Here is a 15,232-nt window from a genome sequence, read left to right on the forward strand (position 1 = left end):
ATTTATTTTTGCACCTTAATTTAAATAGGTTATTGTTAAGTGTGATTTTAGAAGTTTGTTTACATTGTGCTTTCCATGGTTGATATTTCCTCTCCTTTCTGCCTTGACAGCTGAGGGCATTATAATCAGAGGGGGGCTACATTTGAAATAAAAATGTTAACATTTAATATAGTTTCCTCCTGGTCCATATTTTCAATAGGTCATGAAAAATATAAAAAAATATCGATATCGACCAATATAAAAAACTTATATCGTGACACAGTTTTCAGCCATATCGCTCAGCCCTAGTTCTAACTTATATCTGTCAGTAGACTCCATATGGAAGCACTAAAAACTACAACATGGTTGACGGGGAGAAAACGCAGTCAAAGTGTAGACACGTAAAAAAAAAGGTTTCTCATTGTCATCCCATTGGGTTGAGTTTTTTCTTGCCCTGATGTGGAATCTGAGCCGAGGATGTTGTTGTGGCTTGTGCAGCCCTTTGAGACACTCGTGATTAAGGGCTATATATGTAAACATTGATTCATTGATGAATAAGACCGCCCACAAAACAGCGCATTCTGAAGAGACGGTCAGAAAGCAGCTTGAAAACGATCTGTAAATCATAATCTATGCAACATTTTGACCGAAGAACCACCATTACATGTTATGTAGACCACACTTTAAATGTAGAAAAAAATCCTATGACCCATTAAGTAAGCAAAACTAGCTGCTACACCGTGGACAGCCATCTTTACTTACGTTGGACTGTATCGATGAGGTCTCTGTACTTGCTCCTTATTTCCCTCCTCAGGCCCGTGTCGTTGTCGCCGTCGCCGTCTTGCAGGTCCGCCGACCCGACAGCGGACGTCCCATTGCTGTGCTCTCGGCCTTTACTGCTGTGGTCTGGGGTAACGTTCTGAAGGGGTGTTTCCTCATCCCCGCTGGGTCTGAGACGCTTCATGGATCTGTCTGGAACTTGACAGTAATGCCACATTGAGACAAGGCAAAACGTATGCTGAGATTATAATAAAAAAGCATAAGGTACGGTTTCTTACTGTTTTATTTAGTTTTTGTATTCAGTGTTTTTGTATTGTCTTTCAAGTGTTTTGTGTACAGTGTGAGTAAAAAAACAAAGACAATTATTGAATGATATCAGTTTGCATCTAAAACAACCGATATAAGCTCCGATACAAGCAGTTCTGCGGTGTGTTTACTTGTGCAAAGCTGGACAGCCAATTAAAGCGAAACTGCACTTTTTTGGAATTTTGTCTATCGTTCACAATCATTATGTAAGACAAGAACACATATGTTTTTTTTTTGTGCATTCTAAATATTAAATACACACAATGGAGCCTATGGGAGTAGCTCGTTTCGTGTCATTCTCGCCATTTCCGGGTCCAAATTATATACCAAAGTTGACCAACTCGTTGGATCAGGTCCTCGTCCTTCTATTGTCCAAGTGAGAGGCATGATTTATGTTCTAGAATAAACTTTCACGAGCAGGGAAGCGAGGAAACAGCTGACCAGTTGATATAGGCAACATGGCCACATAAGCTTGTGATCACAGCGCCGCTATAAATCGTATGTCTGCGTTATGGTTATAATAACATTATCATTACTACTTAGTTAAAATTCAAGTCACAGAATATCAATGGAGTACTGTTGGCGCATTTTAGATGTTTTTTTATTGGGTTTTATGGGCAGAAGAGAGGACCTCCCACTGACTATATGGTAAAGAGAATTTTATTTATGAGTTAGAATGCATCAAAAAAAAATACATCCATCGTCATGTCTTTCATAATGATTATGAACAATAGGCAAATTTCCCAAAAAACTGCAGTTCCCTCTAAATGTCCTCTAATAAGCACATAAGGTTGGTCTTTACTTGTATTTTAGTCGAGTCATTTACAACAGATTTTCTTCACTAAGGTGGGCACCCCTCATATATTTTTCAGTTGTGGTCTATATGGGCCACAACGGTACTCAAATGTAATACACTTTTCAACCACTTGCAGCAGTAATGACAATTTCAAACAGATGTCTGGAGCTAAAGTCATAGTGATTTTTTTTTAAGTGCAAAAATTATGACTAAAGTGGTAAAGCTGTCATTTCATTTGCCCTTTAATTTTATTGACAGTTAAATAAAAAAAAACATGTTCATTATTTATTTTGTTTATTTTAACACTATATAATTATATGTACAAAACATGTCAGTTATGTATGAATCCCTGCAGTATATTTGGTTATTACCTTTTTTTTTTTTTTTTTTTAAATCAGCCTGACCTAAGCCTATGTTTATTATGTGTTAAATAAATACTAATCTTTGATATTGACACATGTTTAATATCATTTGACATGGTTGTAAATTGTAAGCAGGTTAAATATATATATATATATATAAATATAAATATATTGAATACGATTAAAATCAAGAGTAAGATTACTAATTCACAGTGTTATTTGAGTGGGCCATGGGCCCCTCTGCAGTGTAAAAGTCGGGACCCAAAATTTAAAAAAAAAGGTTAAAAACCCCTGGGGCCATACTTATCAAGCTTCTTAGAGTGCCATTTTACACTTAAGTCCTGAGAATTTGCGAAATTTAGTCCTACTCTCAAACTTAAGAATAAAATCTTTTTATCAACGTTCTTAAGTCTAAGAATCACTCCTACTCTCCACGATATTTAAGAGACCTTCAGAGGTGTCTTAAGTGGTTAGGAGTTGCCAGCAGGGGATGGCACTGAGGCGAGAGAGACGTGCGCGAACGTTCAGGGAGCGGAACGATGTCCTGGATTTGTTTGATGACGAGCAGCTGATCAAACGGTATCGTTTAGACAGAGCGGGTATTATTTTTGTCACAGATTTAATACTTTTCGATTCCTTGTTGATTTCTGCATGTGGTTGCAGTGGGCTAGTATATATAGAGCCACCCACACCAGTTTCAAATTAGTTGCCTAATTAATGAATTGGAAAGAAAATTTTATGAGAGTAGCGTATGTGTGTGGCCGTGAGGTAAGTGACGTCAGTGAGTGTGTGGGCGAGAGAAGAGAGGGAGCGGTAGCGTGAGTGCCGGCGGGGACTAGTTTGTTTTGTATTATTTTGTAGTTTTTTGTCAAAATATACACTCCCATTGTCCACTTAAATATTTCCAAGATATTTCTTTATTCTTAGACAACGGATTCCCTTCCGTGATTGGTAATTTCTATGGACACAGAAATGACGTCACCTAAAATTCCGTTTACGGCACATAGTAATGTCGTAATTCAGCTCTGAGTGTGACACTTAAGATTCAGTCCTACACTTTGCTGAAAGTGTGAGTAAGACGCTTGATAACGAACTTTTAAGTGCAGCTTTCAGCGAAGAATTTATTTACTCTTAAGTCAACTCTTAGTAGACTTCTTAGGAGTAATTCTAAGAAGCTTGATAAGTACGGCCCCTGATTTACAAAAGGTAAACATGGTTGGTTATAGGCTACTAGGAGCGAGAAGCTATACAACAGTTGGGCATACAATGGCATAAAAGTGAGACATACGTAATAATTGTCCTTCATTGAACAATATCATAGTTCAAAACACAATATATTCAAAATAATCAAGTATATAATAATGAAAATTGCACATTGCTTACAGATACAAAGTCTACAAGACAGAAGCAAAGTCTATTACAAAGTATCCAGTAACAAACGTGATTGCATAATTCATACTACTGCATCAACGGATTTTTGTGACCACTAGTGCAGTGTGTAATGTTACAGTAGCCACAATTATTGCATATACCTATTAAATTAAACCCCTGCCTGTTTTTCAATGAATACTTGTGCCCACTACGCTACTGTGTTTTATGTTGGTCATTATGGTGGTACTTGGAGAGCGAAGTTTTTTCTGAGGTGGTACTTAGTGAAAAAAGTTCGAGAACCACTGTCGTATCGGATAAATATTGGTGTCTTATCGGGACACACCTAGTTGTAAGAATGATTTCCCGCTCTCGTACGGATTTCAGCATGTAATGAGTACACCGGGGGTGTCAAACTCATTTTAGATCGGGGGCCACATGGTGGAAAATCTACTCCCAAGTGAGCCGGACTGGTAAAATCACGGCACGATAACTTAAAAATAAAGACAACTTCAGATTGTACAAATGTACAAATCATAATGTTGTTGTTGTTTTTTTACACTTACATGTTGCGGTTAATAATTTGTCATTATTTATATTTTCTGAATAAATTATGTAATAATGTTCATCAGTCAACTCATTGGTGTTAATTTTCAATCTATCAAGATAAAAAAATATCAAAATCAAATTACAGGATGTTATTTATGCAGTTTGATCATTTTCCTCGATTGATGTACTAACATGTGGTTTATTTTGTACGTACATCATCTACAAAGATACAAATAATTGCTATTGCGACATGCAGTGGACACATTTAGAACAGCTGTTTCTGTCATTAAAAAATTGCAGGTTAATTTATATACTTAGCAAACTCATCCCGCGGGCCGGATAAAAGCCTGTTCGCGGGCCTGATCCAGCCCTCGGGCCGTACGTTTGACACCCCTGGAGTACACTATCACGTGACACGCGCATTTGCTGTGTGTGTGAGCTTTGGGTTATGACCAAAAGGACAAGATCACGGGTACAAGCGGCCACAATGAGTTTCCTCCGCCGGGTGGCGGGGCTCTCCCTTAGAGATAGGGTGAGAAGCTCTGTCATCCGGGAGGAGCTCAAACTAAAGCCACTGCTCCGCCAGATGAGGTGGTCCGGGCATCTGGTCAGGATGCCACCCGAACGCCTCCCTAGGGAGATGTTTCGGGCACGTCCGACCGGTAGGAGGCCACGGGGAAGACCCAGGACACGTTGGGAATACTATGTCTCCCGGCTGGCCTGGGAACGCCTCGGGATCCCCCGGGAGGAGCTGGACCAAGTGGCTGGGGAGAGGGAAGTCTGGGCTTCCCTGCTTAGGCTGCTGCCTCCGCGACTTGACCTCGGAAGAAGATGGATGGTGTGGTCAGCTAATGATAGCAATTTGGCCAGCTAATATCATCATCAACATGACTGCAAATTGTTAGTTGCTTCCCCAGTAACTGTGAGCAAGTTCCAAACAACCCCTTTAAGTTTTCATTTAGGTATTATATAAACCAAATAAGTATATAGATTTACACTAAAAATCGATGTGTCGTAGGAACTGAAACGTTCATAACGGAGGACAACCTATGTATCATGAACTCATGCTACGCAACCGCCACAATTAAGTACCAATTTAAAACAAGGTGCAAGATTAATACGCATAACAAAAAGGCCGAAATAAAGTTACAATGCAAGATAGGTCCAATAGTATGGACAGTTTTGACACCGCCAGTGAGGAAGACGTCAACGTAACACAACAGCTAACATGTTAGCATCTTCCTTCACACCGGTGCTAGCAGCTAGCCAACAGAAACAGCAGCTAGCATCACCTGCACCCAACTTAGTAACGTCGAACAACGCTCGTGTCCAGTGTGTCCCACTTCATACTTCGTGCTATGTTCGATTAGCAATTACCAGTTTGTCCAAGTTTAGCTTCAGCGATGAGCGCGCTTCACGACTTCCGTCACTGTGCTTGTGACCATAGAGATGGATGAGCATCGGCGACTCGCCTCTTTGAGCTGCGTGCCTACAGCGAGCAGCTAGTAGGGGCATAGGGTCAGGCCTACAGCGAGCAGCTAGTTGGGGCATAGTGGCAGGCCTACAGCTAGTAGGGGCATAGTGTCAAGCCAACAGCGATCAGCTAGTACGGGCATAGTGTCAAGCCTACAGCGAGCAGCTAGTTGGGGCATAGTGTCAAGTCTACAGCGAGCAGCTAGTTGGGGCATAGTGTCAAGCCAACAGCGATCAGCTAGTACGGGCATAGTGTCAAGCCTACAGCGAGCAGCTAGTTGGGGCATAGTGTCAAGCCTACAGCGAGCAGCTAGTAGGGGCATAGTGTCAAGTCTACAGCGAGCAGCTAGTTGGGGCATAGTGTCAGGCCTACAGCGAGGAGCTAATAAGGGCATAGTGTCAGGCCTGCAGCTAGTAGGGGCATAGTGTCAGGCCTACAGCGAGCAGCTAGTAGGGGCATAGTGTCAGCACGCTCACCAGATAACCAACTATATCTTCCTGCACATTGTGTTGTACACTACAGTACAGGAATAACCTTTCATTACTTTTTTGTATTAAATGGTGTGTGTCGAGAGCACATGGTTTGACATTGACGAACAAATCAACTGCATGAACATCGCTAGAGAAATGTGATTTATGCAATACATGCAGTACCTTAATAGGGCCGTCGCCCCAACCAAGATGGCCGTCACGTAAGCACATCGCTAGCATCGGCGCTGCACCGTATTTGGTTTTCTACATACGTGTATATCTATGCTCGTGACAGACAGGAAGTGTTGTATCACTTCCGGTGACGTCACATTTTTGCGGATACGAAACTTTATAGCATTACTAGTCATTACTTCTTGCAGTACAATTTTTTAATCAATAGACACACAGAGGACTTGTTTATTTGATAAGAACCTTTTCTTGTATATGAAGAACTCACTTGTATAATCTAGATTCTGGAAGTATCATGTTCTAAAAATGTGTTGGAAAAATCTTAAAATCATTACTGCCCATAAATTATATCCAGTTTAAACATAATACAATAGATTCAAGAGATATATTAATATATACTGTAGAGTTTTTAATTAATGCGTAACAGCAAAACCTGTCATTAATGAGAAATGTCTTGTCCTGGTGGTAATTTGAAAGCGTACATTAAGTCCTTTTTCTGTTCTTAAAGGTGGTAATTTGAAAGCGTACATTAAGTCCTTTTTCTGTTCCTAAAGGTGGTAATTTGAAAGCGTACATTAAGTCATTTTTCTGTTCCTAAAGGCAAAATTATTTTTTTGTAGCACATACATTTATTGTTGATAAATCCAACAGCCTTCACAAGGAGACTTTGTTTGGGTTACTCCGTAGGACAGGTTGAAAAGATTGTAGTCACACATTATCTCAGAAAAAATGTTCCAAAAAGCTTGGAAAAGAACCCACATCCACAAGGTAAACTACTACTTTTTGGCATGTTTTGTATGAAGGTATTATTGTAGCAAAATGATTTGCAAACGTGCATCTCAATATGTGCGTGTGTAATCTAATCACATGTCTGTGTGTGTCTGTGTAATTAGATCCGTCGCGTATGCGTGTTCTAATTTGTGTGTCCGTATTATGATTTGTCTGTGGGTAAAAAAAAAAAATCTGTTTTTCATATTTCGCTCTGTGTGTGTGTAAAAAAACTAATGTGTGTCTGTATTCAGATTTTTGTGTGAGGCAAGAACCCTCTATAGCAGTGGTTCTTAACCTGGGTTCGATGGAACCCTAGGGGGTTCGGTGGAGCCTCCGCCCCGGAGGTCAAGACACACCCGACTCATCGTGTAAATAAAAAAATTCTCCCTATCAACGTATTATGGATACAACAACAGCAGAAGTCACACTGATTTGCAGGTGTGTAATTTGTTGTGAGTTCATGCTGTGTTGGTTTTGTTCTTTTAACAAGGTGATGTTCATGCACGGTTAATATTGTGCACCAGTAACAAAACATATAACTTTGTCTTGAATTTTTAAAAAAAACATTTTATTTTTCATTAAAGAAGGGTTCAGTGAATGCGCATATGAAACTGGTGGGGTTCGGTACCTCCAACAAGGTTAAGAACCACTGCTCTATAGGCTGTCTATTTACACGTGATTTATGCCACACTTCTTGTGGAAGATTTGTGTGTGCGTATTTATATGCGTTAATACAATCTTTGTGTACATATCCAAATGTGTGTCTCCGCCCCAGCCAGGGGTCAAGGGTTCCTGCTTCACACAGATCTCAATACGGACACACACAATGTCATACACACACACAATTCTGGATACGCACAAACAGATTGTATTACACGCACACAATTCTGAATACGGACACGCATTTCTTTTTACACACAAACAAATACAGACAGGCAGTTTTTTTTTTTTACCCACAGACAAATCATAATAGATAGAGAGATAGATAGATAGATAGTACTTTATTGATTCCTTCAGGAGAGTTCCCTCAGGAAAATTTAAATTCCAGCAGCAGTGTACAAAATAGGGATATACAAATTAGAACAGGCAAATGCGGATCTGATTACACACACAAAGATTGAGATACAGACACACACATTAGTTGACGGATACATGAATTGGATTGCACATGCACGGATTAAGATACGCGTTTGCAAATAATTTAGCAATAATAATATTTCCATAGTTTTGTTTTGGATCTATGGTTAGTAAGAAATATGTTGCTTTAAAAGTATCTTTTGAAACAGTCGGTTGTAAAGGAAGCAAACAACAAAGTGGATCCAAGTTTAGGATTTTGATGGTGAAAAGTTTTTGAAATTACAAAATAAATGTATATTCATATAATATTTTACATAGATAGATAGATAGTACTTTATTGATTCCTTCAGGAGAGTTCCCTCAGGAAACATGGATCTGTTTCACTGATCCATCCATCCATCCATCCATTTTCTACCGCTTTTCCCTTTGCGGTCGCATCGGGTGCTGATCCATGATACAAAAATGTATTACTTATGTATAATAATATAATTGTGTCACACACAAAAAACATGACAATAATGAATATCAGTCCTCCAAGGAGTCACTAAACGCTAGATGTCACTCTGAACAGTATGACGGCGTAAACAACAACGGAAAGCCACTTTTTGTTTTTCCAGCCATGGCAACCACAAGTGTCACAAAAATCACATTCAGCTGCCAGGCTTCTGTTACTGTAAGTCTGCTAGTTTTCTTACTTTGGCGATTGTTTAGAAATGATTAAGTAGTCATTTTGGCACAATTATTTATACTCTAGTGTTCCAATATCATTCACTAAAGTGTGTATGTTTCAAGTTTAAGAAATATTACAATATAGAAGTTGTCGTGTATTTATCATAATTTACTCCCAAGACTGCTTTAACAAGGCATCTGTTTTTCTTCTTGAGTTTTGAATTATTGATTATTATATATTTGTTTGAAATAACTGCATTTCTTTTTCATACGTTTATATGGATAGGTTCAATGGACTGATCACATGGACTTACTAATCCCCTCATGATCCTGCCCAGCTGGACAACAGACTGAGCGGAATTCCACCTAGGAGCCATCTTTGCGGTTGTGTCGTTTCCACCATGGGGGAGTGGAGGTCTTCTTCACCTGCACCTCACTTAGATCTAAACAATTTTGACTCCGCTGCGGCGGACAAAAGCAGGTATGTTTTAACCAGTCCCCGCTCCTTGGAGTCCTGTGCACGGCTGGGCATCAAACCTGTTGATCTACTCGTGAAATCCCTGAACAATTTATTGTCTGAGCAGCGCGGCATGCCTTTGGAGGCGGCGAGAGTGATGCATGAATCGTACGAAAATGAGAGAAGCAAGTTGTTGCGAATGTGCCGGGATGAGAGGGAGAGGATTATCCAGCAGGCTGCCAGGTGGCCGAGCGCTAAGAAAGTCCCGAGGCTGGGAAAGCGACATGACACCAACCTGAAGCAGGAGCCTGCTGTGGACGATATTCCATATGCAGACCTGTGTTTGAAGGAGAAATGTGTGAGCAAGACATCCTGCTCTGCTGCAGACAGGAGCACCATCTGCAGCTTACGAGACCTCAGACACTCTCCTGCTATCGATGTCAAGCTGCGGAAGCTAACTGAAGACATCAAAAGGGAGATGTGTGTCCAGATATCACAGACAGACCGCAAGATCGCTGCTCTCATGTTGTTGAGGCACCAGCTGGAGGAGGACCGCCTGAATAATATGCAGCAGGAGGAAGAGGAGCGAGACGAAGCCCGCAGTCAGGAGGAGGCCCGGAGGGTGCAGGCTGAGAGAAGGAGGAGGAAAAAGCTGATGCAAAGCATGCAACGCTGGCATGAGGAGCTGGAGGCCCGCAGGAGGCTGAGATTGCACCGAGAAGAAGAAAGAGCAGGGCAACTCAAGCAGGAGGTGATGCTGCAGGAGGAGCGCTGGAGGAGGCTGAAGGAGCAGGTGGAGGCTCAACGTAGAGGAAAGGCTGCAGCTGCACAGAGGGAGGCGGAGGGGAAGAGATGCTACCAAGAGAGACTGCTGAGAAACATCGAGGAGGTGGAGAACAGGCAGCGAGAGAGGGAGAAACAGGTGGAAATGGAGAGGGAGCAGAAAGCAAGGAGGAGTAAACTCCTGCTGGAGAGGAAGGAGAAGAAGCGTCTGCAGGAAAAGAATAGCAGGGAGCTGCTGCACCACCTCCTCCTTAGACAACAAGTGGAGCATCGGGTGGAGGAAGTCGAGTCACGTTTGAGAGATGCGCTGGAGAGGAAGATGCAGCGCTCTTGTGAGAAGCACGGCCGCCACCTGGAGGCCGTGCTGAAGGAGCTCCAGGAGCGAGCGGCCCAGGAGGAGAAGCGGCTACAGAGAGCCCGACTGAGGGCCAAGCTGCAGAGCATCCAGCAGCTCACACACAAACACCTCCTGTTCAAGCTGAGTCAGCAACGCACGCTGAGGGCCACAGAGCACGCGTGTGGCCAACACAGGAGGAGAGCCCAGCAGACGCATCAGCACAACACAGACAGGCAGCTCCGCCATCAGAGGCTCAGAGAGAATGTGCAGCGAGAGGAGGAGGTGGCAAGGAGGGTCAGGGAGGGAAGCATCGCCGTGAAGGAATGGAGGCGCGAGAGGCTACGCGAAGAGCGAGAGCACACACAGCAGGAGGCGCACAAGCTGGCGCTGGCATCTTTTAACTTGAGGGAGCGGGTGAGACAGCAGACGCAAAGTCGCTCTTTTGCTCACATGGCTCAGGAAGCTCAGCTGGCCGCCTCCATTAGCCGCTTGAACCTCTGAAACAACAAGCAAGGTCCATCAAACACCTTTAAACTTAAGACTTACATGACCTCTGACCTCACAAATGTTCTTGTTTGGATCCATATCAATCATTAATGCCTTTGAATACACACATGCTGACACACTGTGACAACCAACACCATCTAGAACAGTGTTTTTCAACCACTGTGCCGCGGCACACGTGCCGTGTTCACCTATTTGGGTTAAAAATATTTTTTGCAAACCAGTAATTATAGTGTGCAAATGATGTGTTGTTGTTGTTGAGTGTCGGTGCTGTTTCGAGCTCGGCAGCGTAACCGTGTAGTACTCTTCCGTATCAGGTGGCAGCCAGTAGCTAATTGCTTTGTAGATGTCGGAAACAGCAATGGCAGCGTGCAGATAAAAAGGTGTCTAATGCTTAAACCAAAAATAAACAAAAGGTGAGTGCCCCTAAGAAAAAGCATTGAAGCTTAGGGAAGGCTATGCAGAACGAAACTAAAACTGAACTGGCTACATAGTAAACAAAAACAGAATGCTGGACGACAGCAAAGACTTACTGTGGAGCAAAGACAACGTCCACAATGTACATCCGAACATGACAATCAACAATGTCCCCACAAAGAAGGATAAACACAATTGAAATGTTCTTGATTGCTGAAACAAAGTAAATGCGGGAAATATCGCTCAAAGGACGACATGAAACTGCTACAGGAAAATATCAAAAGAAGACAAAAAGCCACCAAAATAGGAGCGCAAGACAATAACTAAAACACTACACACAGGAAAACAGCAAAAAACTCTAAATAAGTCACGGCGTGATGTGACAGTACACCTACTTTGAGACAAGAGCTATAGTGATGCATGGTTGGTTATGGTTTAAAGTCATATCCAACAATTGCAACAACGACTTTTTACTGTCAACTGAGTTTCATTTTTTAATGATTTCTGCTGGTGGTGTGCCTCCGGATTATTTTCAACGCAAAAAATGTGCCTTGGCTCAAAAAAGGTTGAAAAACACTGATCTCGAATATGGTTTTTTTGAAGGGGTGGGAGGTCAAGAAGGTAGAACTGTATTTCATTGACAAGCTGACAAATACATAATTTCATGTTTTTTAACCCCTAGGGGACAAATGACTTTTTGTCCCGTTAGTTAATGTTTGCTGTCTTTTGGATCATCATTTTTGTTGTATTGCTCCATTATACATGATTATTCCTGTTATTTTTTTATTATTATTATTATTTCAATGTCAAATTTTTTTACAGCATTACGATAAACTGGCAGTCATTCAACAATACCCCAAACAGAACATAAATGTTATTCATTTTTCAAATGGCATAAAACCTTTATTTACTCAAATCTTTCAATCAACTTTTGCCTTAAATAAAAATACCAAACATGTAATGTTTTTTGTAATGTTCTGTGAAAGAAATTGGACATTCAAATTTAACAGAAATATCATGAAGAATGGAGTAAATAAAAAAAAATTGTGACCAGAACACAGCAAAACTTTACTGAAAGTACAAAAGTCAGCCTCTGTCCTATGCAAGTTAAGAAGCATAACATTATGTATTTGTCAACATTAATTTTGCTAGCATCAAGTTAACAGTGTAACAACTAGTTAGCTAGCTAATACAGTAATCTAAAGCACAGGTTTCAAACTTTGCTATGTAGGTTTTCAGTACTGTACATGTTTATATTTTTCAGTTCAACATTTCTAAAATCCTTTTTTCTTCCGTTGCTCATAAGTAGAGATGTCAGGCCGATATTATCGGCCGATATATGCGTTAAAATGTAATATCGGAAATTATCGGTATCGGTTTTTTTATTATCGGTATCGTTTAAAAAAAATAATTAAATCAACATAAAAAACACAAGATACACTTACAATTAGTGCACCAACCCAAAAAACCTCCCTCCCCCATTTACACTCATTCACACAAAAGGGTTGTTTCTTTCTGTTATTAATATTCTGGTTCCTACATTATATATCAATATATATCAATACAGTCTGCAAGGGATACAGTCCGTAAGCACACATGATTGTGCGTGCTGCTGGTCCACTAATAGTACTAACCTTTAACAGTTAATTTTACTAATTTTCATTCATTACTAGTTTCTATGTAACTGTTTTTATATTGTTTTACTCTCTTTTTTATTCAAGAAAATGTTTTTAATTTATTTATCTTATTTTACTAATTTTTTTTAAAAAGTACCTTATCTTCACCATACCTGGTTGTCCAAATTAGGCATAACAATGTGTTAATTCCACGACTGCATATATCGGTTGATATCGGTATCGGTTGATATCGGTATCGGTAATTAAAGAGATGGACAATATCGGAATATCGGATATCGGAAAAAAGCCATTACTCATAAGTAATAATCACATTTTCTGGGATATTGAATTTAGGATTTTTTTTTTTTTTTTCAGTTATAATCATCAACATTGAAATACACATTTGAAATATATGAGTCTGAGAGTAATGAATGTGTATATAATATGCAAGTTTCACTTTTGAAATGAAATTACTGAAATAAATAAACTTTTTAGTCATTGTCTAATTTTTTGAGCAGCACCTAGGTGACCGTTTCCCCCTAATACTTTTAAGATATATAAAGAAAAAAACCTGATACAAGGCAACATATGAGCGCCCTTTTTTCCTTGTGTAAAGGAAACAATACACCAAGTGCAACACCCATGGACAGTCTCTGCAGGTTTCAACAAGTCAAATTCAGGATTTTTTTAAAGACCATAATGAATATAATTTAAGACCATTTTACATCCATACAGACAAAAAAGTACAAAGACATTAAGGAAAATCAGAGGGCCAGTATGAATTGTAAGTATATGAATTCATTCACTGCTCTTTCTTTCTTTCACTAAATACTCCAGAAGCCTCTTTATTGTAAACTAATTTAAAAAAATATTACCAAACACGGAAAAGGGTGGAGTGCCATCTCCGGGTTGGGGAGGAGACCCTGCCCCAAGTGGAGGAGTTCAAGTACCTAGGAGTCTTGTTCACGAGTGAGGGAAAAGTGGATCGTGAGATCGACAGGCGGATCGGTGCGGCGTCTTCAGTAATGCGGACGTTGTATCGGTCCGTTGTGGTGAAGAAGGAGCTGAGCCGGAAGGCAAAGCTCTCAATTTACCGGTCGATCTACGTTCCCATCCTCACCTATGGTCATGAGCTTTGGGTCATGACTCAAAGGACAAGATCACGGGTACAGGCGGCCGAAATGAGTTTCCTCCGCCGGGTGGCGGGGCTCTCCCTTAGAGATAGGGTGAGAAGCTCTGCCATCCGGGGGGAGCTCAAAGTAAAGCCGCTGCTCCTCCACATCGAGAGGAGCCAGATGAGGTGGTTCGGGCATCTGGTCAGGATGCCACCCGAACGCCTCCCTCGGGAGGTGTTTAGGGCACGTCCAACCGGTAGGAGGCCACGGGGAAGACCCAGGACACGTTGGGAAGACTATGTCTCCTGGCTGGCCTGGGAACGCCTGGGGATCCCCCGGGAGAAGCTGGACGAAGTGGCTGGGGAGAGGAAAATCTGGGCTTCCCTGCTTAGGCTGCTGCCCCCGCGACCCGACCTCGGATAAGCGGAGGAAGATGGATGGATGGATTACCAAACATCAGAACAGCCATTTATCAGATTTGCCATAGAAGTGTTTTCTTGCTAAACGTGCAGTGTGCTTCATATCAAATGTTTTCATGTGACAACAACCAGAATGTCAGCAATGTTAGAGGAAAACACAATATATGGTCTGTGAAAGGGACTGTTAGCATATCTGCTAATGCTAAATGGTTAACTTTTATATCCTTGTATAGTTGTACAAGTGTTTGTGGTGTTTCAGCTTCTTTTGACACAGACTTATCCCAGATTTGGACTTTTACATTATCATTCCATTTACTTTCACCGCAATGTTTACAAACGCTTCCCTCCTCGATTAAATTGATCGATCTGGAGCCACAAATCGTTGAACTTGCACTTACCCATTTTATGCAAGTAAGATAGGTTGATTGGCAACACTAAATTGGCCCGAGTGTGTGAATGTGAGTGTGAATGTTGTCTATATGTGTTGGCCCTGTGATGAGGAGGCAACTTGTCCAGTGTGTACCCCGCCTTCCCCCCAAATGCAGCTGGGATAGGCACCAGCACCCCCCGTGACTCCAAGAGGGACAAGCAGTAGGAAATGGATGGATGAATTCGGCTTGGCTTGTGCTTTTATTACGTTTTCTCCGCTGCTATGCTAAGATGTAACAACGCATGCACAGCACACACTAGCTGGTAGTGCACAATAAATATTTTGAACAGGCAACACAGGTAGCCTACTTTACTTCTGTTTTGTAGATACGTTATAGTGTACACAAAAATCGAAATATTTAAAT

General features: G+C 41.2%; 2 protein-coding genes across 2 annotated transcripts in view; one reads left to right on the forward strand and one right to left on the reverse strand.

Moving 5' to 3' along the window:
* The window catches only part of nsmce4a (NSE4 homolog A, SMC5-SMC6 complex component), a 37,333-nt gene that overhangs the window by 10,249 nt on the left and 11,852 nt on the right, over positions 1-15,232 (reverse strand). Inside the window, exon 2 of the mRNA XM_062058449.1 lies at positions 742-957. Coding sequence (XP_061914433.1) covers positions 742-943 — 202 coding nt within the window. The 5' untranslated portion in view covers positions 944-957. The remainder of the gene's footprint in view (positions 1-741; positions 958-15,232) is intronic.
* Positions 8,665-14,187, forward strand: LOC133657294 (coiled-coil domain-containing protein 177-like). Its single transcript, XM_062058448.1, has 2 exons — positions 8,665-8,794; positions 9,077-14,187. The coding sequence occupies exon 2, from the start codon at positions 9,192-9,194 to the stop codon at positions 10,866-10,868; it is 1,677 nt and encodes a 558-aa protein (XP_061914432.1). The 5' UTR covers positions 8,665-8,794; positions 9,077-9,191; the 3' UTR covers positions 10,869-14,187.

Source organism: Entelurus aequoreus, linkage group LG09 (assembly GCF_033978785.1).
Source record: "Entelurus aequoreus isolate RoL-2023_Sb linkage group LG09, RoL_Eaeq_v1.1, whole genome shotgun sequence".
NCBI classification, from domain to species: domain Eukaryota; kingdom Metazoa; phylum Chordata; class Actinopteri; order Syngnathiformes; family Syngnathidae; genus Entelurus; species Entelurus aequoreus.